Source organism: Oncorhynchus kisutch, linkage group LG22 (assembly GCF_002021735.2).
Source record: "Oncorhynchus kisutch isolate 150728-3 linkage group LG22, Okis_V2, whole genome shotgun sequence".
Taxonomy (NCBI): Eukaryota; Metazoa; Chordata; class Actinopteri; order Salmoniformes; family Salmonidae; genus Oncorhynchus; species Oncorhynchus kisutch.
This window is the reverse complement of record NC_034195.2, coordinates 24,527,831-24,555,680: the sequence shown is the minus strand read 5'-3', so window position 1 is coordinate 24,555,680 and position 27,850 is coordinate 24,527,831. Positions and strand designations below refer to the sequence as shown.

The 27,850-nt window shown below is 43.2% G+C and overlaps 1 protein-coding gene across 2 annotated transcripts in view; it reads left to right on the top strand.

Moving 5' to 3' along the window:
* LOC109867380 (guanine nucleotide-binding protein G(o) subunit alpha) overlaps nucleotides 1–27,850 on the top strand; it is a 125,836-nt gene that overhangs the window by 28,173 nt on the left and 69,813 nt on the right. For both annotated transcript variants that reach the window (XM_020456521.2, XM_020456522.2), the window contains exon 3: nucleotides 8,055–8,196. In XM_020456521.2, the coding sequence (XP_020312110.1) occupies nucleotides 8,055–8,196 (142 nt within the window). The remainder of the gene's footprint in view (nucleotides 1–8,054; nucleotides 8,197–27,850) is intronic.

Genomic DNA, 27,850 nt, shown 5'->3' with positions numbered 1-27,850 from the left:
GGACATCAGAAACCCCAGGGACATCAGAAACCCCAGGGACATGCCCTTAGCTTTATTGTGATTTAGAGATTGCATATAGACGTGTTGTTTTTAACCCCTGGATTATTAATCAGTCACCTGAGATGGTGCGCTCACTGGAGTTTCAGCACAGAGGAAAACAGAGGAACTGCTGTCAGCGGTGCTGGGTGATATTGGCTCGACATATTTAATCAACTTTTGCAAGGTTACAGATGTAGAGTGTTGTTTTAATGGCGATAAAGAGATCTGTGGTTGTGTCGGGTCAGAGTAGAGCTGTGGTCACTATGGGTCATCCCAATGGGGCAGTGGTCAGTGTGGAGAGATGTGGAGACGGATGTTCTGCTTTCTGTTGGGTCTGTGGTTAAGACATTGAGCAGCAGTGTTTGTTTAGTAAATCTAATGTCTAGTGTGGTGTTGGTCCCGGAGAATTGATTGCACCCAAATTGGCCATTTTGATTTATAGGATTCATATAATATTCAATAACTATGGTACCCAACATCTGATTTGAACCAAACAATGAGTTAGACATGAGGAATCCAAAGAACTGGTCAAAAGACACCCACAGACACCCCAGCGTTGGACAAGTTAACTGTTAAGGTTGCAAGATTGGATCCCCTGAGCTGACAAGGTGAAAATCTGTCGTTCTGCCCCTAAACAAGGTAGTTAACCCACTGTTCCTAGGCTGTCATTGAAAATAAGAATGTGTTCTTAACTGACTTGCTTAGTTATATAAAGGTATATAAAATAAAAAAACTAAATAAAAAAATCGGCAAAATCGGAACCTGAAAATACAGATTTCCAATTGCTATGAAAACTTGAAATCAGCCCTAATTAATCGGCCATTCCGATTAATCGGTCGACCTCTAGTACAGAGCAGTGCAGGGCATGTTGGCAGGTCTTTGCCAGGTGGGTCGTTCCACCTCAAAAAGCACAAGAAAAAGGATTTCAACACCCTCCATCTCAGATTGTTCCAAAATTGTTTGTTGTTTCTGGATTTGCATTCCTGCATCATTATTTTGTTGAAATATAATTTTATCTCTGAGAATTTAGGAGAATTGATTGCACCCAAACACCCAGTGTTTGTTTAGTAAATCTAATGTCTAGTGTGGTGTTGGTCCCGGAGAATTGATTGCACCCAAATTGGCCATTTTGATTTATAGGATTCATATAATATTCAATAACTATGGTACCCAACATCTGATTTGGACCAAACAATGAGTTAGACATGAGGAATCCAAAGAATTGGTCAAAAGACACCCACAGACACCCCAGGTCCCACTCCAATCCCAACACAACAATGAGTATATAGTATCAGTTCAGTATGGAGCTGCGGCTCGAAATATTGTCCTGAGGCCCATTGTCGTGCCATTCATCTGCCGCCATCATCTCATGTTTCAGCATGATCATGCACTGCCCCATGTCGCAAGGATCTGTACACAATTCCTGGAAGCTGCAAATGTCCCAGTTCTTCCTTTGCCTGCATGCGAAGGAGATGTGTCGTGCTACATGAGGCAAATGGATACTGACTGGTTGCATTTAAAATTTTGTTCAGTGTATATACAGTATATCAAATCAAATTTTATTGGTCACATATACATATTTAGCATATTCTAAATGCTTGTGTTCCTAGCTCCAACAGTGCAGTAGTATCTAAAAACAATTCACAACAATACACACACATCTAAATGTAAAATAATGGAATTAGGAAAAATAAAATATATATATATATATACACACACACTTAATAAAAATATAAATGCAACATGCAACAATTTCCAAGATTTCCTGAGTTCATTTTACAGTTTTACAGTTCATATAAGGAAATCAGTCAATCAGTCAAATTAAATAAATAAATTAGGCTCTAATCTATTTTTTTACTAGGCAAGTCAGTTAAGAACAAATTCTTATTTTCAATGACAGCCTAGGAACAGTGGGTTAACTGCCTGTTCAGGGGCAGAACGACAGATTTTGTACCTTGTCAGCTCGGGGATTTGAACTTGCAACCTTTCGGTTACTAATCCAATGTTCTAACTACTAGGCTAATCCCTGCCGGGATTTCACATAACTGGGAATACAGATATGTGACACATCTCCTTCACATAAAGTTGATCAGGCTGTTGACTGTGGCCTGTTGAATGTTGTTCCTCTCCTCTTCAATGGTTGTGCCAAGTTGATGGGATATTGGCGGGAACTGGAACACACTGTTGTACATGTCGATGCAGAGCATCCCAAACATGCTCAATGGGTGACATGACTGGTGAGTATGCAGGCCATTTTCAGAAATGTTTTGGTACCCTTCCCCAGATCTGTGCCTCGACAGAATCCTGCCTCAGATGCTTGACAATATGAAGAGTGGTACTCAGTGACGTGTTGGATTTGCCCCAAACATAACGTATTGTATTCAGGACATAAAGTGAATTACTTTTTCACATTTTTTCTTGTATTCATTTACTGCCTTCTTGCAAACAGGATGCATGTTTTGGAATATTTCCATTCGGTACATGATTCCTTTTTTTCACTCTGTCATTTAGGTTAGTATTGTGGAGTAACTACAATGTTGTTGATCCATCCGCAGTGTTCTCCGGGCACAGCTATCAACTCTAACTGTTTTAAAGTCACCATTGGCCTCGTGGTGAACTCCTTGAGCTTTTTCCTTCCTCTCTGGCAACTGAGTTAGTAAGGACACGTGTATCTTAGTAGTGACTGGGTATATTGATACACCATCCCGAGTGTAATGAATTACTTCACCATGCTCAAAAGGATATTCAACTTCTGATTTTTTATTTACCAATAAGTACCCTTCTTTGTGAGGCATTGGAAAACCTCCCTGGTTTTTGTGGTTGAATCTGTTTTTGAAATTCACTGCTTGACTGAGGGACCTTATAGATAACTGTTTTTGAAATTCACTGCTTGACTGAGGGACCTTATAGATAACTGTTTTTGAAATGCACTGCTTGACTGAGGGACCTTATAGATAACTGTTTTTGAAATGCACTGCTTGACTGAGGGACCTTATAGATAATTGTATCTGTGGGGTACAGAGATGAAGTAGTCATTCAAAAATGTGACATGTTAAGCAAATGTTTACTCCTGAACTTGTTTAGGCTTGCCATAACAAAGGGGTTTAAAACATATTGACTCAAGACATTTCAGCTTTTCATTTATAATTCATTTGTAAAAAAATATATATAAATAATAAAATAATAAAGTCAAACATAATTCCACTTGGACATTATGGGGTATGTGACACAACATCCAAATTGAATCCATTTTAAATTCAGGCTGTAAAACAACAAAATGTGGAAAGTCAAGTGATGTTAATACGTTCTGAAGGAACTCTATATAATGGTGTGTAATGTTAATATGGACAGTATATGAATAAAATATGTGTACAGCAGTAGTTCTATAGGATGTGCCATGACTAGAATACACTATATACATATAAAGTGGGTAAAGGAGTATGTAAAAATGATCAAGGTGACCATTGTTCAACTACTCTATGTACATAGGCCAAAGACGTCTCTTAAGGTGCAGGGTAGAGTACCGGGTGGTAGCCGGCTAGTAAGTTTCAGGGAAGGGTACGTGGCGGAGGCCAGCTAGCGGTGACTGTTTAACAGTCTGATGGCCTGGAGATAGAAGCTGTTTACCAGTCTCTCGGTCTCAGCTTTCTACTGTCTCCTTCTTTTAGATGGTAGCGGGGTGAACAGACCATGGCTCAGGTGGATGAGGCCCTTCCCTACCATGTAAGCAGTCTATGGACAAGATAGAATTCCATGCTTTGGTTTTGCTGTCCACTGTTTCAAATGCTAAACTTTTAGCTTTTAGTATGTATATTAGTATTTTAACAATTCATGTCCAAATCATCCTAAAGTATCAAAACATTTATTGTGTAACTCAATGATGTTACTTATAGATGATTTGGGTATGAAGCGTGGAAATGCTAATATAGGTACCGCTGACTTGCATTGGATTTGTGCCACTAATGCGAAAAAGTTAGCATTTGAAACAGTGGCCAGCTAAACAAAACTAAGCATGGGTTTATTTTATCCCTTGTCCATACACTGCCTACAGGGAAACATATACGTCATTTTATCATTTGGGTGAACTATGCCTTTAAAAGAAATCACCTACTAGCAGGAACAGCACCAGCTAGTGGTCAGAATCTGGTAAAATCAGGATGTAGGATAGGACATAAACCTAACAACTTCAATCAAATCAAATGTATTTATATAGCCCTTCTTACATCAGCTGATATCTCAAAGTGCTGTACAGAAACCCAGCCTAAAACCCCAAACAGCAAGCAATGCAGGTGTAGAAGCACGGTGACTAGGAAAAACTCCCTAGAAAGGCCAAAACCTAGGAAGAAACCTAGAGAGGAACCAGGCTACGAGGGGTGGCCAGTCCTCTTCTGGCTGTGCCGGGTGGAGATTATAACAGAACATGGCCAAGATATTCAAATTTTCATAAATGACCAGCATGGTCAAATAATAATAATCACAGTAGTTGTCGAGGGTGCAACAGGTCAGCACCTCAGGAGTAAATGTCAGTAGGCTTTTCATAGCTGATCATTGAGAGTATCTCTACAGCTCCTGCTGTCTCAAGAGAGTTGAAAACAGCATGTCTGGGACAGGCAGCACGTCCGGTGAACAGGTCAGGGTTCCATAACCGCAGGCAGAACAGTTGAAACTGGAGCAGCAGCACGGCCAGGTGGACTGGGGACAGCAAGGAGTCATCATGCCAGGTAGTCTTGAGGCATGGTCCTAGGGCTCAGGTCCTCCGAGAGAGAGAAAGAAAGAGATAATTAGAGAGAGCATACTTAAATTCACACAGGACACCGGATAAGACAGGAGAAATACTCCAGATATAACAGACTGACCCTATCCCCCGACACAAACTACTGCAGCATAAATACTGGAGGCTGAGACAGGAGGGGTCAGGAGACACTGTGGCCCCATCCGATGACACCCCCGGACAGGGTATAACCCCACCCACTTTGTCAAAGCACGGCCCCCACACCACTAGAGGGATATCTTCAACCACCAACTTACTATCCAGAGACCAGGCCGAATATAGCCCACAAAAATCTCCACCACGGCACAACCCAAGGGGGTTGACAGGAAGACCACATCAGTGACTCAACCCACTCAAGTGATGCACCCCTCCTAGGGACGGCATGGACTCATTTATCTGATCAGGGGTGGGGGGGACATCACCATCATGACAATACTCCAAGCCACAGCACCATACTACTTGCCAGACATAGAGAACTGATACTGTATCATATTTTTTGTTAGGGTGAGATTGGTGTAGGGGATCCATGGGTGTCTTTTCACCATTCCTTTGGATTCTAACCATTCCATTCCTCGGGTCTAACTCATGGGTCCTGGCTGGCACATGCCTATCTCTGCCAAGGCACACCTGGTCTGCCAGTCACAATGCCAGCTGTTAAAACAAGTCTGTTAAAGAGGAAGGAAAACAGTGTCTGAGAGAGCTTTCATTTCCCTTAGAGAGGAGCTAAGCTCTGACAATCGATACCAGAGTCGTTGACCACAGGATTATGGGACTCCTCAAAGTAAGGTGACTCACACAACTACACACAGTTTACAGTAGGCTATATAATGCAAAGCTCCCCTCCCTTCTGTACATTCCTCAACCCTTCCACATATGCTCTGTGCTGGGGAGAGTAGGAACCTTCCCCCCTCTCCTCTGGAACCCTCCGCCCACCAGCCCAGGTATCAGAAGTGCAGAACCAGTGTGTCCCCCGTGCTGTTTATTACACCCACAGATAAAGCATTCGTCATAGGAAGATTATGGTTGAAAGAGGGAGGGAGAGAGAGAGAAGACAGGGAGAGCAAAGGGGAGATAGAGGCAATATTCCCTTGTCGTTGACACGCACATGTCTGTGTCACAGCAGCATTACTGCTGAGCTGTAGGTAAGTCACTGTCACACACACACATGTAAATGAGCTATTTCATCATAAATCTTGTTCTGGAGGCAGCTCCGCAGTGGTCACTAGCCGTCACAGCCACAAAGTCATAAAATCATCAAACCTTACCTTAACCACACTGCTAACCCTAATGCCTAACCCTAACCTTAAATAAAAGACCAAAAAGTGAATTTTGGTTTTCATGAATGTTTACAATATAGCCAATTTAGACTTTGCAGCTGTTTAAGTGGAAAACTCTTAGTTCTGCCTCCAGGACAAGACTCATGACAATAAACGTCAGCCTGCCACACACACACACAGCTTTGTTTTTGTGAAATATCAGGACTTTTTGGGGTATAAAATATTGATAATTAAAAATGATATTTTCCCTAACCCTAACAACACCCCTACCCCCAAATATAACCTTAACCCCCAAAACCCGAACCTTAAACCTAACCCTAACCTTAACCCCAAAACCTAACCCTAACCTTAACCCCAGAACCTAACCCTAACTATTAAGCTTAAAATAGCATTTTAACAAATTCAGGACCTTTTCCTACCTTTTCAGGACATTCGGGTGAAATGTTAGGACATTGGGCTCCTGATAATCAGTGGTGGAAAAAGTACCCAACTGTCATACTTGGGTAAAGGTAAAGATACCTTAATAGAAAATGACTGAAGTAAAAGTCAGAAAAAAAACAGACGGCTCCATTTCCTTTTCTTGATTCACTGAGAGCCAGGGTCACACTCCAACATTCAGACATCATTTACAAACATGTGTGTTTAGAGAGTCCTCCAGATCAGAGGCAGTAGGGATGACCAGAGATGTTCGGTTGATAAGTGTGTGAATTTGACCATTTTCCTGTCTTTCTAAGCATTCAAAATGTATCGAGTACTTTTGAATGTCAAGGAAAATGTATGAAGTAAAAAGTATAATATTTTCTTAAGGAATGTAGTGAAGTAAAAATAGTCAAAGTATAAATAGTATAGTAAAATACAAAATACTACTTAGGCAGTACCTTTAAAGTATTTTTACTTATGTACTTTACACCACTGCTGATAACACACACACACACACACACACACACACACACACACACACACACACACACACACACAGGGCAGGTTCAGGCTTGTCAGTGTATTGAGAGAGTAGTGATATGAGTCGAGACAGACAGAGTCTTATGAAAGGCATGCTATGGAAGAGGAGGCATATTGCTGTTGGAGGATCACAAACTGTATCTGTGTGTTACAGCCGCAGGCTTCTTGGGCTGGGACACTCTGCCTCTCTCTTGCGCAGTAAGTCAGGGCTTAGGGCACTGACATCTCTCTGCCTTTCTTTTTATATGCTTGGCCTACTTCAAAGGGCACACACACACTCACTTTCACAAACACAAAGCTCAGCCTGTACTCTTTGTTGGTAGGAGCTTATGCTCCATCTGGTCCATTAAAAGGACTGGGGACTGGATATCATGACCAGTGAGGGTGAGGGGCTGGGCGGTGAGGTGAGGTGTTAATGATGCCTGTAGGGGCTAAATAGTCTGAGCCACTCTCTGCTGTGGTGTTTGTGTCGTGAAGAGGAGATCTCAGACCTGGGGTCAATGTGTCTCCATGTGTATCTACCTAATGGGGCGCACTCTCCACATCTGGTCCTGGACTAGCTCTGGCTGCTGGGTGGGGGAGAAACTCTCAGATCTCCCCCTCTCCCCCTTTCTTCAACGGCCATCTACAGCGGCAACGGAGCAAATGAAAGGAAAATAGAATTAAGATGGAGCCAGGCTGAGGAAGAGAGAGGAGCTCAGGGCTTCCCAAGCCTCTGTGTTTCTGTGTGCGCGTGACTGTGTGTGTGTGATAAAGTATGTGTGCCTCTGCGTGACTGCCACCAGTATGTGTGCCTCTGCGTGACTGCCACCAGTATGTGTGCCTCTGCGTGACTGCCACCAGTATGTGTGCCTCTGCGTGACTGCCACCAGTATGTGTGCCTCTGCGTGACTGCCACCAGTATGTGTGCCTCTGCGTGACTGCCACCAGTATGTGTGCCGTGGACATGACGTCCCTGTTTAGGTAAATGCCCACCTGACCTGTATGAATCACATTCATGTTTGCAGGATTATCCACGAGGATGGCTTCTCTGGAGATGATGTGAAGCAGTACAAGCCTGTGGTCTACAGCAACACAATCCAGTCTCTGGCTGCCATTGTCCGTGCCATGGACACCCTTGGCCTGGAGTACGGAGACAAGGAGAGAAAAGTGAGTGTCTCTACTGCTCTATCTGTACACTGAAGCGCTGAGGGAATGGACTACAACTAGACTGACAGACACGCAGACACACACACACACGCATACCCACTGTCATGCACATTAGTAAGCAGAGTATTGTGTGCTGTTACCACTATATACTGTAGTGAAGGCCTCCCAAACACATTTATATCAACAAATACACAAACTGTCAAACACTGACGGACACCAATATATTCAGCCACCGGATTTTAACAAGTGAAACCAGTCAAAACACCCATTCATCCTTATCCATCTGTGAAAATCCATAACCTCAATGTTGTAGCAGATAATTGGCCACAAGGCTCTGACAGGATATGGAACAGAGCACATTGGTCTCTGCTTGTTGACTGGCTTCTATAAATCTCTTACTGAGAGGAGTGCAGGAGAAAATGTAGATTCACACAACACACTATCTGTCTTTAATATTACTACTATTATTACCCAGCACCAAGGAGGTAAGCAGACATTTCAAATTGTAATACTGTATTCAGACCATGATGAATATACGGTCAGGAAGAACATGAGAAATGTGTTTAGTTGATATGTCACTTTTACTGTGCCATGATTCATTTATAGCAGCATTGTTAAATTACGGTGATGCCAACAATGACGATGATGAATGACGAAGATGGTGGGAATGGTTTTGGATTGGGTATTGGTTCTATCCACAATGTTAAACTGCCGATAGCAGGATTGCAGTGTGAGCTGGAGGGTAATGGGGTCAAGGGTCCATAGCTGTGTCAGTACATGACCTCAGAGTGGCCTTATTAAGAGGACAAGACGGGGTGAGGGAAGGTGTACAGTAGGATATCTGAGCTGCACTCCTAATGCCTCCTCTCATGTGTTGTATCCATTCCCCTGCCGTGCTCTGTTCCCTCTCTAAAACAGGAGGGACACCACTGACTCTGACCTTTCCAGGAAGTCCTTTATATTTTAATCAAACCAATGCTATCCATACCTTGGGACAAGGCCTCTGAAATACCCAGCTGCTATTGATTGTGATATTATCTCTTTCTGCTGCTAGAACCTGAGCCAGGAGATGACAGGCCACAGGGGTTGTGTCCTTAGAAATACTATTCTCTGTGCTTTTGCCATTCTCAGTCAAGTAATTTAGAGTGTGTGTGAGAGTGTGTGTATGTGTGTGTGCGTCCTGCGTGAGTTTGTGTTCGTCCCTGCATGCATGCCTGTGTGTGTGTGTGTGTGTCTATGACCCAAAAGTAAACTCCCCAAAAGCAATTTGTGAAATCGGTCGGAGTTCACTGTCCCCAGGTGGAGAATCTCTTTCTCTCCCTAATGGAGAGAGAGAACGAGGTACCGCCACAGAAAGAGAGATGATTGGCTGCCTCAGAGAGACGGGCGGGGAGAATTAGAGGAGAGAATGAATGTGAGAGGGAGAATAGGGAATGAAGGGTAGGTGAGTCCCTGAAAGGTGTGTCCTGTTGAGGACCCCTGTTTAGACTTGTATGGTTGTGTGAATGTGTGAGTGTTTCTCCATATAGCCTATATGTGCAGTAGAGGTTGACACGGGAGTGAAAATTAATTCATGTCCTATCTTTTTTCCCCTACTGTCCTGATCCCTATATAACTTCCGGAACTTTCCTGTCCTTTCCAGTGGTCCGGTCCCAATAAAAATCACTTCTGTCCCCTCCCATGTTCATTTTTACACGGCAGAAATCAGAAATAACTTCCTTCCATAGCTGCTCACTGGGATGGTCATTTGACCTTTTTTGACTGTTTTGAGTACTTGCATGATTTTTTTTTCTGTACTCGAATGGACAGGGTTTGTACGGTCTTGAAAATCGTGGAAAAGTTGTGGAATTTTAAAATTGTGTTTTCCAGGCCAGGAAAAGTTGTGGAAAATGTTCAAATCTGAAAAGTTTTGAAAAAGTTATGGAAATGTATTTATTCAGGCACAGTTTTAAAATATTTTAACAATCAAATAAAAATCAGCCAGGCTCGGAACGACACTTTAGCTCGTCTGTGTTTGCACGCATCACCTGCTTGTGTGCGAGAAGTGTGGGCCGTTTGTCAAGGAGAGTGAGGCAGTCGGACAATGCAGCATCAGGTAGGCCTAGCCTATAAAATACAGTATGATAGAGAAGAGACTAACTAGGTAGGTAGACAATTAAAAACATATCTTGTACCCTCTAGTTAACTGTTAAGCTATAAATGTTTTTGTCATGTCATCAATGTCCAAAAAACGTTCCACCGACACTCGCGAATAATGCCATACAACGATGATTAACTTTTTTGAACGATTCATGTGATTCATTAAAACAAATATTTTTGATGATTCACTAATGATTCACTTCATCATTGTATTATTTGAATCTGTTCAATCGCATTGAATCGAATCATGTGAATCAAATTAATAATTTGTAAATCGTAAATATTCATTTTAGGAAAACAAAAGATACTTTGGATTACTTTTGGATTATGATTATACAAAACTTGTTTTGTGGTTACTTCCAGTTGATTTGGGGATCCAATGTATGGAGTATTGTAACTCAATCATGCTAGTCAGCCTGCAAAGTAAACACTTCTAAGGTAGCTAAATATGACGACAGGTGAATAAAAAGTTGTGTAGCCTATCTTAGCCATTTAATCTTTAATATGTTGAACGAGCAAATGATTTCGAAAAGGCATCAAACGTATTTGGTTGTAATGTTGCAATGTTTTACATGCATTTCTTTGTCAGAAATGCCTTCTGGAACATGTGAACTTTCATGTGCCTTAATAACAAACGTGTATGCCATCTGTAAAAGCAAATACAATTGTTAAATTACGGGCCTAATTGGTTTAGCCACACTTCTGTCTATAACATGAGCTGGTCAGTATGTGTTGGTAACCCTTTCTAACACTGCTTTTTAAAAGATATCACATAGTAGAACTGCAAAGGTGTTGCTCTCCACTTTCTGGAGGACCGAGTTTTGAAATCAGTGGAATGCCCGGTAGAATTGGAGTATGATAGCCAAGGAAATGGAGAAAATTCAGGCGTTTGATTGCAAATATGCAGATGGAGTCGAAAAGAGAACACACAGAAGGCTGTTGTATAAAACACCTGTCTCCGGATTACATCTTCAAACTAAGGCAACCATAGCATCCATGACACAGAGGGAGAAGTGTCCATCCATGTATACGGGTGAGATAGTCTACTTAGCTACATTTTCAGATATCACACATTTCAAATTTTGTTAAAGTTAAAGTGTACTGTTAGCTAGCTAGCTAACTTTAGCTGGCTGGCTCGTAAGCTAACGTCACTTGTATGACCTGTGTAGTAATATTATTTGTATCTCAGAGACATTTGCATTGCTAGTTATAGCCTAATGTTAGCTTGCTAACATTGAACCTGGTATGTTAGCAACCTACAGATTCATGCAGGGTAGTAACGTTATGAGTTGGGATTATGGTTCATTGTTTAGCTAGCTAGCTACATGTCTGAACAAAAGACTCCACTATGCAAGTAACCATTTCAATAGAATGTTCATGATGTCACTGCGACAAATGTCGATAGACATGGTTGGTAAATTCGCTCTCTACTCCGATTTCAGAGCTCTCTCTTCTGAGTGTGCCAGAGCGCAGAATAACTGATTAATTTATGAACGCTCAACACCCATTGAATATTGCCAGTGTCAGTAAACGTTGGCAAAAAAGCGTAATTCAATTGTTGCCAGCAGCACATTTGCTGTCATCAACGCTCTGGATAACATAAACACAGCCTAACCAGCTCTGCTAGGACCAGTAAACTGTTCTCTCATTTGTGTCTGGAAGTAGCTAGCAAGCTAGCCAACATTAACCAGTTAGCTTGCATGCTTGACTGCTATTGTTTGGTCAGAACGATCGGATCAACCCTAGTCCTCGGCCAGAGCGTTCAGTGTGCACTCTGAATGCTCATAGAGAGAAACGCTCTGAATTTACGTACGAACAATCGGGCAACGCTCTGAGTTTATGAATGCCCAGAGCACACTCTGGCACTCCAGATTCAATTTACAAACACACCTGTAGTATAAACCAGCCTTTAGTTTTGAAATCTTTGGTTGTTTAGTACATAGCCTCATATGTGAATCCTTAAAGAGATGGGTGGGGCTTAAGCTTAAGAGGGTGTGAACGATACTGAATGGGTGTAGGCAGAGAGCCCTCCAGTAGGTGTACCAAAACATTCAATGGTCATTTTTATCAAAAGTGAGGTTACAAGTTAATCAACTTTCAAACCAGAATGACTTTCCCTTGTTCCTCAACTGTAGTGTATGAAACACCATTTTCTAGCACGGAGTCTCTACTTGTATCCAATGTAAAAAAACACCATTTAAAATTCTGCTACATCAAGACCGAATCGAGCCGGTCGATCACATATTTCTAATCCACCTCCCCCCAAACAATCTGTCTCTAACTATTCCTGTACTGCCCATTCCTGTGGACTGTCGATCCTGTCCTGTCCCGAACTTGACTCTAACTTCATACCTTTTCCTGTGTCAACCTCTAATGTGCAGACAGGGGTGTGGCAGCATGGAACGGAGTTCTCCCCCCCCCCCCTCCCTGGCTGGGCTGGCCAGCTGGCTCACACCTCTTTAATCTGAAGTGTGAAGCTTTTATTGGAGCTGCTCTCTCAACAGTCAAGCAACCGCACTCACTCCTTCTGTCTTTCTCTCTAACTCTCTCCCTTTTCCTCTCTCTCCTCTCCTTCTTCTCGCTCTTGCCATCTTTCAAACGTGTCCTTGTCCTGAGCCCTTCTCTCTCTCCCTTCCTCTCACTAGTCATCTGATTGTCTCCCTCCTCTACTTCCTTCTCTCAGTATCTCTCAACCTCTTCTTTCTCTCAGTACAATCCTGTTGCCATGGCTACCCTGTGTTTTTCCTTTCTCTCAACACATTCCACTAGTCTTTGTCCAAGGGCAATGTCACTTACATGAAGGGAGAAAACACATCAGCTCTAGAACTGTGGAGAGGCAGTCCATGCAGTCCACTCTGTATTTATGCCACACCCACTCTGTATGCAGCCATATATAGGCCTACTTGATGTGTTTCTATCAATATGGTTTAATGATGTTCTGACTCTGAGCCCTGCCAGTGTTATCATCTCCCTGCTCATTGGAGAGTGTGGATGACTCCAGTCCCATAGCTGGCAGAACTATTTCCATTGTTCCAGCTTCCAAAGCTTTTCACTCTTTATGATCCATTTCCCTGTGCTCACCACACATGATAAAACCCCAATGAGCCAGCATCCATTTCCTCCCTGGCTCCCTCCCTCTGTCCAGCCCAGTGACTCTCTGACATTCATTTCATCTCTGCTATGGCTATGCTCACTAAAGCAGCCATAGTGGAGCATTGGACTGATCGGCAACCAATACGGCAAGGTTAAGGTAAGGAAAACCACTCTACTTTCACTGTGATCTCTGTTCCTGGATCATATGGGTGTGGTTTGCATGGTTGGTGGTAGAGGCCTCGTGTCGTGCCATGATAACCCACTCAAAAAGCCAGTCTCTGGCCTGGCACCGAACACGACTGCTGGCCATCCGAAGGCACCCATGTGGCCTCCCCTCAAATTCATAGACAGCACTATGGATGCAAGGACTGACCATCTATGATATCAAAATTGTAGTTTAAACATGTTTTGAGCGGATATGGCGTTTGTTTGCATTTCCTTTGTTGACAAACATTGGAGTAAAACATGTTTATATTCTTGGTTGTGATGGGGTATGACCTAAGCTCAAAAGTCATTTATAAGTTATATTCTTCAAGAATCAATAGGTACATATCATTAATTTAAGTCCAAAATTGGATTTAGCAACTGCTGATTGCCCCTGTAAAGAGGTAGTGCTGTCAGCGCTGGGTTAGTGAGAGAACACAACAGAGGAAAGGAGGGGCAAGGGCTCCCTGTGGACAGGTGGGAGGAGGGAGGGCCTACAGTGAGGAGAGAAGGTGGCAGATGTCCACAGTGCCTCAGCCAGCCTGGAAGTCTGGGGTCTGTTGAGGGAGTCTGGTGGTGTGGGTCTTAAGCCCTGGGGTGGAGGTCTGGAAGGGGAAGTGTTGTGATGGTATAGTCCACCTGGCTCCCGCTTTGCCCTCTTGTTCTGAGGCTGAGAGGAGGGCGGGCGCCTGTCTATTCCTCAATGTCACAGTGACGCCATGGCGCTGATTAAACTCCCACTCCTCATTAGAGGAAACATCCACAGAGACAGAGACAAAGGGTCAGGTAAAAACACATGCACACACACAATTCACCCCTCTGTCAGAGTGATGCAACACAGTCATCATATTGAGAGCAACTGGCTTCTCAACCTGAAGAATAGCCTCCGTATCCTTCTGTTTTGTGAACATATTTGTTTCCTGTGCTATGATCTGTAATGATAGTTTTTTTTCTCCCAGTATCACCAATGGTTTGTGAATGTACTATAATACCGGTCTAAATATCAGTCCCTGGCATAGCCAGATAATTGTCCCTCCCCTGCCAACACAGCCAATTTGTGTTTACGGGTTAATACATCACTGTTCTGTTGATATCCTGCCTCCGACTGGAAACCCATGCTTCATGCCATGTGTTTATGGGTTAATACATCACTGTTCTGTTGATATCCTGCCTCCGACTGGAAACCCATGCTTCATGCCATGTGTTTACGGGTTAATACATCACTGTTCTGTTGATATCCTGCCTCCGACTGGAAACCCATGCTTCATGCCATGTGTTTACGGGTTAATACATCACTGTTCTGTTGATATCCTGCCTCCGACTGGAAACCCATGCTTCATGCCATGTGTTTATGGGTTAATACATCACTGTTCTGTTGATATCCTGCCTCCGACTAGAAACCCATGCTTCATGCCATGTGTTTATGGGTTAATACATCACTGTTCTGTTGATATCCTGCCTCCGACTGGAAACCCATGCTTCATGCCATGTGTTTATGGGTTAATACATCACTGTTCTGTTGATATCCTGCCTCCGACTGGAAACCCATGCTTCATGCCATTTGCTCTGTATGCGTTGAATTATTAGCCAAATGTTCTCTGTAAAAATGCACTTCTGGTGTGCCTGTGCAAGTGACAGACATGAGAGGCATTTGATGAGTGTGTGTGGTGCTTTGAAGGTCCCCCTGTGGGGGTGAAAGCAGTATGAACTCTAACCAGGTTATGAAGGTCATTTTTTTAAAGAAAAAGCCTTCCACATTTAGAGGGAGCTCATCGACTCAGAGCTGGGGAGAACAGATCAACATTTTTTTGAAGTGTATGGTCTCTCTCTTCTCTCATCTGTGCAGCTGGCTGTAGTCCAGCAGAGGTGGGCACCTTTCATCTGTCCTCTCCTTCCCCTCCACCCTACCCTCCTCTGATCCCCTGTTCCCTCCTCTGATCCCCCAGCTCTCTGCCAGAGAAGGTTCCAAATATCCACAGTAGCACACAAACAGTCCCGAAAGGATTGATTCATTAGACTTTTAAACAATCCGTTGATAATCAATCAATCACCTCTGATGCTTAGAGCAGGTTCCTGCATCCCACTGGTGATCTCCATGTTGGTGACATTGCTAGACAGCCAGTTTAATGAAGTTATATCATTAATACTGCACATCCCAGAAGATGTCATTAAAACTCTGGGTTACCTGGCTGTTGGCTTATTAGCTGAGAAACTAAATGTATCTTAGCAGAAAAATGAACAGTATCTTAGCAACTATGATAACTTTGAGGAATACCTGAAAAATATATTCCTGCATCATTGTTGCATTTTTGTCCAATTTTGTTACCTCAAGTAAACAATATTATCATACTGTTTGGTTGATGTGATTCATATTGATAGCCCAGGAAAATATATTATCATACTGTTTGGTCGATGTGATTCATATTGATAGCCCAGGAAAATATATTATCATACTGTTTCTACTTCCGGCGCCGACAGAGATGGCCGCCTCGCTTCGCGTTCCTAGGAAACTATGCAGTTTTTTTTACGTGTTATTTCTTACATTAGTACCCCAGGTCATCTTAGGTTTCATTACATACAGTCGAGAAGAACTACTGAATATAAGAGCAGTGTCAACTCACCATCAGTACGCCCAAGAATATGACTTTCGCGAAGCGGATCCTGTTTTCTGCCTTTCACCCAGGACAACGGAATGGACCCCAGCCGGCGACCCAAAAAAACTACTTCGTAAAAGAGGGAAACGAAGCGGTCTTCTGGTCAGACTCCGGAGACGGGCACATCGTGCACCACTCCCCAGTATACTGCTCGCCAATGTCCAGTCTCTTGACAACAAGGTTGATGAAATCCGAGCAAGGGTAGCACTCCAGAGGGACATCAGAGACTGTAACGTTCTTTGCTTCACGGAAACATGGCTCACTGGAGAGACGCTATCGGAGTCGGTGCAGCCAGCTGGTTTCTCCACGCATCGCGCCGACAAAAAACAAACATCTTTCTGGTAAGAAGAGGGGCGGGGGCATATGCCTTATGGCTAACGAGACGTGGTGTGGTCACAAAAACATACATGAACTCAAGTCCTTCTGTTCACCTGATTTAGAATTCCTCACAATCAAATGTCGACCGCATTATCTACCAAGGGAATTCTCTTCGATTATAATCACAGCCGTATATATTCCCCCCCAAGCAGACACATCGATGGCTCTGAACGAACTTTATTTGACTCTTTGCAAACTGGAATCCATTTATCCGGAGGCTGCATTCATTGTAGCTGGGGATTTTAACAAGGCTAATCTGAAAACAAGACTCCTTAAATTGTATCAGCATATCGATTGCGCAACCAGGGCTGGCAAAATCTTGGATCATTGCTATTCTAACTTCCGCGACGCATATAAGGCCCTGCCTTGCCCTCCTTTCGGAAAAGCTGACCACGACTCCATTTTGTTGATCCCTGCCTACAGACAGAAACTAAAACAAGAAGCTCCCACGCTGAGGTCTGTCCAACGCTGGTCCGACCAATCTGATTCCACACTCCAAGACTGCTTCCATCACGTGGACTGGGATATGTTTCGTATTGCGTCAGACAACAACATTGACGAATACGCTGATTCGGTGTGCGAGTTCATTAGAACGTGCGTTGAAGATGTCGTTCCCATAGCAACGATTAAAACATTCCCAAACCAGAAACCGTGGATTGATGGCAGCATTCGCGTGAAACTGAAAGCGCGAACCACTGCTTTTAATCAGGGCAAGGTGACCGGAAACATGACCGAATACAAACAGTGTAGCTATTCCCTCCGCAAGGCAATCAAACAAGCTAAGCGTCAGTATAGAGACAAAGTAGAATCTAAATTCAACGGCTCAGACACAAGAGGTATGTGGCAGGGTCTACAGTCAATCACGGATTACAAAAAGAAAACCAGCCCCGTCACGGACCAGGATGTCTTGCTCCCAGGCAGACTAAATAACTTTTTTGCCCGCTTTGAGGACAATACAGTGCCACTGACACGGCCTGCAACCAAAATATGCGGCCTCTCCTTCACTGCAGCCGAGGTGAGTAAAACATTTAAACGTGTTAACCCTCGCAAGGCTGCAGGCCCAGACGGCATCCCCAGCCGCGCCCTCAGAGCATGCGCAGACCAGCTGGCTGGTGTGTTTACGGACATATTCAATCCATCCCTATCCCAGTGTTCCCACATGCTTCAAGAGGGCCACCATTGTTCCTGTTCCCAAGAAAGCTAAGGTAACTGAGCTAAATGACTGCTAAACTGCTCCGCCCACAACCGTAAGGCTCTCCAGAGGGTAGTGAGGTCTGCACAACGCATCACCGGGGGCAAACTACCTGCCCTCCAGGACACCTACACCACCCGATGTCACAGGAAGGCCAAAAAGATCATCAAGGACAACAACCACCCGAGCCACTGCCTGTTCACCCCGCTATCATCCAGAAGGCGAGGTCAGTATAGGTGCATCAAAGCAGGGACCGAGAGACTGAAAAACAGCTTCTATCTCAAGGCCATCAGACTGTTAAACAGCCACCACTAACATTGAGTGGCTGCTGCCAACACACTGACTCAACTCCAGCCACTTATTAATGGGAAATGATGTAAAATATATCACTAGCCACTTTAAACAATGCTACCTAATATAATGTTTACATACCCTACATTATTCATCTCATATGTATACGTATATACTGTACTCTATATCATCTACTGCATCTTTATGTAATACATGTATCACTAGCCACTTTAACTATGCCACTGTGTTTACATATTCATCTCATATGTATATACTGTACTCGATACCATCTACTGTATCTTGCCTATGCCGCTCTGTACCATCACTCATTCATATCTTTATGTACATATTCTTTATCCCCCTACACTTGTGTGTGTATAAGACAGTAGTTTTGGAATTGTTAGTTAGATTACTTGTTGGTTATTACTGCATTGTCGGAACTAGAAGCACAAGCATTTCGCTACACTCGCATTAACATCTGCTAACCATGTGTATGTGACAAATAAAATGTGATTTGATTTGTTTGGTCGATGTGATTCATATTGATAGCCCAGGAAAATATATGTGGGAGTTGTATATGTTTAATATTCTAAATGTGTTTGCTGAATAACCCCTAACACACTGTAGACACAGCTTATTAGTGATGATTACACTACACATGCAACTCCCATTTATGGGACATAGTTTCAGATGTGCTGGGCATGAGTGGCTACTTTCACATGATCTATGAGCTGCTTTTGGCTTAGCCAAGGTTTGTATTTAGACATAAATCAATTACTTTAGGTTATTGATAAAGCACTTGTGTATTTTCCTGAGTCAGAAAGGGATAACAGTTCCAATGCAGTAGCATCATTATCACACTAAACAATCTAAACCCATACTCCGTATCAATGCAAACCTCTGTAAGATTTCCACTGATATCAGCTATATCTTTACTGAACTTCAGTAATCTTCAGTAATGCGCAGCTCTGATGGCTATATGGTCAGTTCCATGGGCTTCATACAAGGGGTAATGTGGTAATTTATAGATTCTGCGAATGAATGCCCCCGAGAAGTATTAGCAGACTTCTTCCCCTGGCAGATCAGAGTAGGGAGAGAATGTCTCACTGAGAGGATTATGTCTGTGTTCATTTATACAATTTAATTGATACAAATCATTGAACCTCATTACAGGGCTGAGGGTTGGGAGGGAAATCCACAGATCCTCTAATATTCAGAATGATCTCATCCAATTTGGATAAGACTAATTCATTTCAGTCTGTAAATGAATGAAGCTCAGCTAGCCAAGCCATTGCTGCACAGACCTTCTGACTGAGACTAGTGATATTCCTCTGGAGGATGACTGGTGTTGGGTCGTCTGGTTCCACCCTGTCAATAGCCTTCACAATAAATGTTCTGTCACACAGTCAATATATTGACACTGCACTCATTTTAGCTGGGGCTTAACCAATCACAATGATTTGCTCTGTGCCTACCAATCATAGACTTCACACATTCCAGTAGCCTAAGCTTTATGTCATGGTGTCAAGCTCCTTTCCATGGCTTCTCTGCCAGTGATGATGCCCCTGCAATGGAGTTGAACACATTATACGGTTTGAACAACAAGCGGTACCTCATCCAGACAATCTTTGGAGTGGTGACGAGCTAGCCACCACTCACACCCACCAGACAGACACCTCTCATTAGAGCACAAATACTGTGTGTGTATGTGTGAGTGCATGTGTGCATTTGTCATGGTACCACTGTAGTAACCAGTCTATGAAATGGCGGGTGTGGTTTTGCTTTGTTTAGGAAGAGTTTTCTCTCTTAACCCGACAGAGCGAGAGATAGAGGAGAAAGAGCGATAGAGAGAGAAAGAGAGCAGCACACAGGCGGCTTTAAAGAAAGAACCTACATAACAACCTACATAACTTACTTCTGCAGCTGTTAAAATATTCCCTGTTGGCCTCCCCTCATCTTCACAAAGACTATAGCTTCATCAGGCAACCACCATCCCAGGCTAGCTTCTAGCGTGACCACATGTATCCCCCCCCCCCCCCCCCCCCAATTTGTTTCAATAATATTTTAGATTTTTAACACCCTCAAACCCCAAGTTAGGCATACCTCATTTCAAAATAGGCCATCATCACTGTCAATCGTGAATGATCATTCTTCACATTTTACCGGTGAAATGTCCAAACTGCGTCTTCATGCCAATCGATCTCAATCAGTTTCATGGGAACATGCAATTATATCTTCTACAATGACAATGATTCTACAATGTTTGGTGAGTGAATTAGAGCAGACGGTGTTAAACTATATAGCATTGCTGTATGTTGTTTCAATCAAAGCACATTCTGCTTAGTGGCCGCATGATACATTTGATTTACTATTTAGTTACCCCTCCTGAAATGAAATGAGGTGGTGTTTTTGGTGTAACAGTAAAGTTATACTACGCAATTATATTTTGTTCTGTTATGTAGAATAGTAATGAATTATTATATGATCTTCCAAGATTCAGCTTTGATCTTACTTTACTAAATCAACTCCATTGTGAGAAGTGGCGGAGCAATGCTCTGGTGCGCTCCAGCAGGCAGCATTACACCCCTGCAGTCCGCTGCCCCAAACACCCAGCCTACTCTTTTGTTCAGAAATGATGCAGAAATGAGAGACCATTTGTGGCTGTTTTATGAAAATCTGGACATTTTTGACAAAGTAAACATTTCTAGTTTGTCTCAGGGAATGTAAAACAGTTAGGTAGGGAGATTTGTTTAACGGGATTGAGTGAAGTAGCAGAAAATATGTTGAATGAGCAACTAATGAGCATGGAGAGACTCACAAGTTTGACCAAATTACCTTATATATTTTAGTCTAATACGGCTATTTGCAGTGCTGTTACAGTGCAGTTTTTGATTTTGTCATTATGGGTATTGTGTGTAGATTGAATAGGGGGAAAAAAATCTATTTAATCTATTTAATTTTAGAATAAGGCTGTAACAACGACTCCGGGATGCTGGCCTTCTATGCAGAGTTGCAAAGAAAAAGCCATATCTCAGACTGGCCAATAAAAATAAAAGATTAAGATGGGCAAAAGAACAGACACTGGACAGAAAGAACTCTGCCTAGAAGGCCAGCATCCCGGAGTCGCCTCTTCACTGTTGATATTGAGACTGGTGTTTTGCGGGCACTATTTAATGAAGCTGCCAGTTGAGGACTTGTTTGTTTCTCAAACTAGACACTAATGTACTTGTCCTCTTGCTCAGTAGTGCACTGGGGCCTCCCACTCCTCTTTCTATTCTGGTTAGAGCCAGTTTGCTTTGTTCTGTGAAGGGAGTAGTACACAACGTTGTACGAGATCTTACATTTCTTGGCAATTTCTCGCATGGAATAGTCTTAAATTTCTCAGAACAAGAATATACTGACGAGTTTCAGAAGAAAGTTCTTTGTTTCTGGCCATTTTGAGCCTGTAATCGAACCCACAAATGCTGATGCTCCAGATACTCAACTAGTCTAAGGCCAGTTTAATTGCTTCTTTAATCAGAACAACAGTTTTCAGCTGTGCTAATATAATTGCAAAAGGGTTTTCTAATGATCAATTCGCCTTTTAAAAGGATAAACTTGGATTTAGCTAACACAACGTGCCATTGGAACACAGGAGTGATGGTTGCTGATAATGGGCCTCTGTACGCCTATGTAGATATTCCATAAAAAATCTGCCTTTTCCAGCTACAATAGTCATTTACAACATTAACTATGCCTACACTGTATTTCTGATCAATTTGATGTTATTTTAATGGACAATAAATGTGCTTTTATTTAAAAAAACAAGGACATTTCTAAGTGACCCCAAACGTTTGAATGGTAGTGTATATAATATATATATATATATATTTTACTAGGTAGCATTAGCTAGCGGTAGTCGGCTGTACCTGCGCCAAAACTACAGTATTTTTCATCCTATAGTTATAGTTCTCAGTCTTCTTTTCACTTTTATTTCCATGACTGATCAAAAAAACTATTCTCATGTTCTTTGTCTCTCTGCAGGAGACATATAGTGAGAAATATGTTTGGAACATCAAATCGCAATAAAATCACAGGATCGAATCTAAATACATATAGTTTTGGCATGTAAGTATCATGATAATGTCATATCGTAAGGCCCCTGGCAATTCCCAGCCCTACAGGGTCTCTCTTCACTACTCCCCCAGGCTAACAAACTATCTGCATTCATTTAAAGGGCCCTTGAGCGTGGGCAAGATCTGGCCCAGCTTCAATAGCAGAATGACACAAATTAGAAAAAATTGCTGGTAATAGGAAGTCTATAGTTGTAGGCGTGAACCTATTACCCTTTTAGTGCTTTAATGACAGGAGAGAATTTCTCTTCACCAAGACCTTCTTCACCGGTCGTGTGAACACCCACTGTTCTGTCATTCACTGATGAGGGAGTGGGAAGTCAGACAGAATAGGGTGGAAGCTTCTTGGACAAGAGAGGGTAGTTGATATACTGCCTAACTTTTCACGGATCGCAGGATTCAGCACCTTGTATCCACAGATACCATGCAAGGCAGAAACGAACAGTGATTTGTTACCTTTATCAGTCAGCAGCACCTTGGCAATGGTTGTGGTGTTATTAACTCGGGTGTAGCCGAGGTCCATGGACAGTCTGAGGCATAATGCTGCTGCTGTGTGTCTGCGTCATGACTGGTTTGAAGTGTTGGGTTGTGGTGGGTTCAGCTGCCACAATTGCTGGGCACTCATCCTGTAAGTACAGCCCCCTCTCCTACTGGACACCAGCTTGAGTAGAATTTACTCTGACTTGTTATTTAGGATTATTATTTGGAGCCGCCTGAGAGACATCTTTGTCTTTGTTGCCAGGACCGATCCCTCACATCATATGATCTGCTCAAAAATACAGCCCATTCAAGGTGGGCATTCCTGCTAAAAATGGGCCCATGATGCTTTGCTTGTCTCCCCTTGTTTGTCCGACAACATCACAAGGTGGTAAAATTAGTGTATTGTTCTATTTGGGTATCACACGAAGCAGACTGCACTTCCATGGTTCGGCGCTGGCATTTAAAACAGAGCTGTCACAGTGAGTGCCGTTACATGCACACAATAATGCAATGATTATAATAGCTTGATTAAACCATTTACATGCTTAGCAAGAAGAACGATTTCCCTAATAATCCTGTTTACATGGACACGTCTGAAATCAGGCTACCTGATGCCACTCTGATAAATGCAGAAAATCACCAATCAAAATAAACCTTCTACATATAAAGCTTGTATGTGAAAACTACTTCTAAGATGTATACATTCAGTTGTTCCGAACTCACTTCACCTGCGCTAAAGAGGGAGCGGGTGCTAGCACGTCCACATATCAAATAAAATGTCCTAATCATTTGAAAGATTGCTCAGAAAACCAGGTGTTTTAATCGGCTTATGCTTACTTCGATTTTGACCTGACACCGATTAAGATTAGCAGAGTATTGTGTTTACATTACTATCGCAAAATCTGCCTACTGCCATAATCAGTTTAATATCGAATTATTCGTGTGCTTTTAAACATTCTCAGAGACTCATCTGGAGGGAAGAAGTGTGAAATAGATCATGTAGAGATGCAGTCTTGAGAGCAGATATTCAGGAGGAGACCGAAGCTTCTGGTGCAAAGGTGGCCATATTTATTTTCAGTGATAGTGAAAGCCGGCAATGAATATTTACAAGAGAAACGGGTAGACAATAGACCTCTCAAACAAAATAACAAACCTCATTATAAGCCTATAAGAGGCTTACCTTGAAGCCTCCATCACTGTTACAGGTTAGTGGTGTACCTGGCTCAAGCAGCCTCCCCACTATCACCAAACCCAATCTAGAAATCTTAGAAACCCCAAAACAGGCATCCTCTAAGCCCCTCCCTGGGACATGCCCATGTCTGATTGACAAGTAACCACATAACTGGTATAGAAAAGTATCTGTCTCTCTCATAATTACCCCGTTACACACATTCCTTCTTAAACAGACCTGACCACGTCCATGTACACTTTCAATTTGGCACACTTTAAACGTTAATGAGGAAACCTTACATGAATGAAACGGGCGAATAACGGGAACCCAGCAACATGCAGCGGTGCGCAACGACACAGACAAGGCAGGACACACAGAGGTCCGACACAACGTGGGAAGTATGAACAAAATGAAACCTGTTTCTAGCTGGTGAGTGTTACGAGGATTCTGTGCACCGAAACATCCCTTCACTCTGGTAGGTTAGAGACAGGAAAATAACAGCGTTTATGTGTGGAACCGATTATACGGAAATACCTTTCTATAAACATTTCCCAACCGAACTGAGCATGAACTATAAACAGTAACTTACTGCTAACAAATGAGCTGAAGAATAATCTAGCCATGTGGAGTATAATGCTTCTAGAAATAAATGGCAAAATTCACAAGAGACGAGCTATTTTAACATAGGGCCTAATGGCAGATTAGACAGTGTTCATGACGAGTGGGTATAAATCCACATCGTCACAAGAGGATTTTTTACTCTCTATTGTAATAATGGCCAGGTTGAGATTGGACTTGATTTCCTCTGGGTAGAGATGGCATTGACGATTCTATGGAAGATTGAAAATAGCCCCAAAAACACATCATCAGTCCATTTTGATAAAGGTCACTTACTTAATGCTGCGCTCCCTCCCTGGAATTACTGTTGACTCCTAGCCACTGCTAGGTTGAACTTCACATTTAAGACAGTTATTGCAATAATTCAACATCATTGCTTTTTATTTTTTTGGGGGGTGTATCCACATTGTTTTTCTCTGTCATAACAATGCACTACCTCAGTAGGTCTATAGTTATATAGCCGGATATCAGGCTGCTCTTTGTTGCTCTCTCTGTTGGAGTGTGGCGCCGTTAGGGAGATGAGGCTCTGGAGGTGGGTTAGCTCAGCAGATGGTGGATGCTCTGGATCACTCTTCATGTTTATGTGAGCCAAAGCCACTCTCCACAGAGGAAGTGATGGTCCACAAAGTTGTCCTTATAAGGAGGGGTCTGCAAAGCTCCAAACCCCCCTCAGTATAGTAACTATGAGCCCACTGTAAATCAAGACTTTTTCCACCACTGCTTTCAGCAAGGTGAGGATCAGTATTGTACCTGCAGTAGATGCTCTATTTGGGTGGTACTATGATGCTCGTCGGATTATGAACCGGGGTCTCCCACGTGAGAAACTAACGTCTTAGACCTTCGGACCAAGAGTGGGCCTCAGGGCTGACAATGGCTACTCATCACATGACCATGACCGGCTCATATCCGCTACAGTTGCATGGTGCTGGAAATGTCATACAAAAATTCACATCTGAAATTGGCTGCCAAGAAAGCTCCTCATTTTGCCGAGTGTGTATTCTCAATGTATCTCAGCAGAGAGTTTGGAAATGTGCCATTTGTGATTTAGAGGTCCATTCACTGATGAGAAGCAGCTAGAGAAATGCCACTGCTGAATCAGGCTTAATCTTGTTTAGCATCTCACAGATGTTTGTTGTGACTGTGTTAGTATTCAGTTAATCTGGGTCCTTTTCCCTTATCTCAGATTTCTCCATATCTTTTTGTGACACTCCTGAGGATGACATGCCCCTCCCCCAGGTGATGGGTTCCATTCATTGGTCACCTTTGCCTTCTTGCCTCGGTGATCAGTTCCCTGTGTTCATGGTGTCTGAGCCCCTTTGTGTTTATTGCATGCCATCTATCAGTCATGTTGACAGGCCCTCAGTGAGCTGGAGCGCTGCATTCTAATGCACTGCAAATCAAGGGGATGAGAGAGGGGAGGTGTTGGCAGAGCAGAGCGGGGGAGTGGGCTGACTGTCAGACACCGTCTGTTGTCCCAGTGTTGGCTGTTTTTTATTTCCTTGTTTACTCAGTAGCTGTGGGTTTGTTTGAGGCAGTGCTGCGACTCTGTCTGGGGAGCTTTCCTATGGCTCGGCAGGCTCACAGCTCAGTCAAACCATTAGGCAAGATTTATCATCACCATTAGAGGACCCAGTCAGAGAGGGTTGGCTCTGAGTCTGTACACCTCAGCTCCCCTGCAGCCAGGCAGATAGCTGAGATGTCTTCCGCTCTGCCGTCAGCGTGGTGGGGTCTTTATGTCAGCACATCACCACATCTCTGGTCCTGGTTGATGAGGAGGACGAGACACTGCCTGGCACTCATTCCATCACCCCTCAGTCATGAGACTGGAAACTCGAAGGATTTTCCAAATTATCCACATTGTCATGAGTTATGAAAGTACTGCTGGTGCCCACCCACTAGGTAGTAAGGAGTTTTATTGTAGTGGCCTCGCTTTGAGGTTTGTCCAGATCTATACAGAACATGATACCCATAGTATTTATTAATTGTCTCTGGCTCTGAACAGTCAATGTAGCAAATCAGATGTGGTCAGGTCTAGTATTGTGGTCATTCATAGAAGGCTTATACACACAGTGTATCTGGTGTGTGTTTCAGATGTGTGGTGGGGGCTTGACGCCAGTGTATGTCAGGTCAGATACCGATGGGGAATAACATGCCATCGGGGATGGTCACAGATGCCGGCAGTCAGAGAAATGAACATCGCTCTTTCCCATGAGACCTCAAGCACAGAACCCAGTTCATTCCTCTGCAGAGCAAGGGGTTTAGATGGGCTCCGACATGCATCCCAGCATTAAGTGTGCTTCAAGGAACAGTTTCTCATCCCACAACTCTGCTCCGCCCCACGCTGCCGACTGGCTCTGTCATATCAAGGAGGTCAGGGGGAAACAGAGCTGTCTGCTGAACTGGATTAATCTCTCTAGAAAACAGCTGAACCTCCATGGCTCTGTTAACCAGAGCTGAAAGGACAAGAGGGCCACAGTGTTCTCTCAATGGATCTACATGCTCGGCGCCACACACTGGCGACCACAAGGCCCTGCTTCTGTTTCCCTCAGCCCCAGCCATAAGAAGTCATGAGACACACAGAGAGGAGAGTTATTAAAGAGAGGGACAGAGGAGGGGGGGTGAAAGAAATGGTGGATAAACATACAACATTATAAAATCCATGTACACAAACAACAAGGGTGCGGTTAAAATTGGCAAAAAACAAATTTCTTTCCACAGGGCCGTAAGACAGGGAGGCAGCTTAATCCCCCACCCTCTTCAACATATTTATCAACTAATTTGCGAGGGCACTAGAAGAGTCTGCAGCACCCGGCCTCACCCTACTAGAATCTGAAGTCAAATGTCTACTGTTTGCTGATGATCTGGTGCTTCTGTCCCCAACCAAGGAGGGAATACAGCAGCACCTAGATCTTCTGCACAGATTCTGTCAGACCTGGGACCTGACAGTAAATCTCAGTAAGACCAAAATTATGGTGTTCCAAAAAAGGTCCAGTTGCCAGGACCACAAATAGAAATTCCACCTAGACAACGTTGCCCTAGAGCACACAAAAAAACGATACATACCTCGGCCTAAACATGAGCGCCACAGGTAACTTCCACAAAGCTGTGAACGAGCTGAGAAGGGCCTTCTAGGCCATCAAAAGGAACATAACATTCAACATACCAATTAGGATCTGGCTAAAAATACTTTAATTAGTTATAGAACCCTTTGCCCTTCATGGTTGTGAGGTCTGGGGTCTACTCACCAACCCAGAATTCACAAAATGGGACAAACACCAAATTGAGACTCTGCATGCAGAATTCTGCAAAAATATCCCCAAAT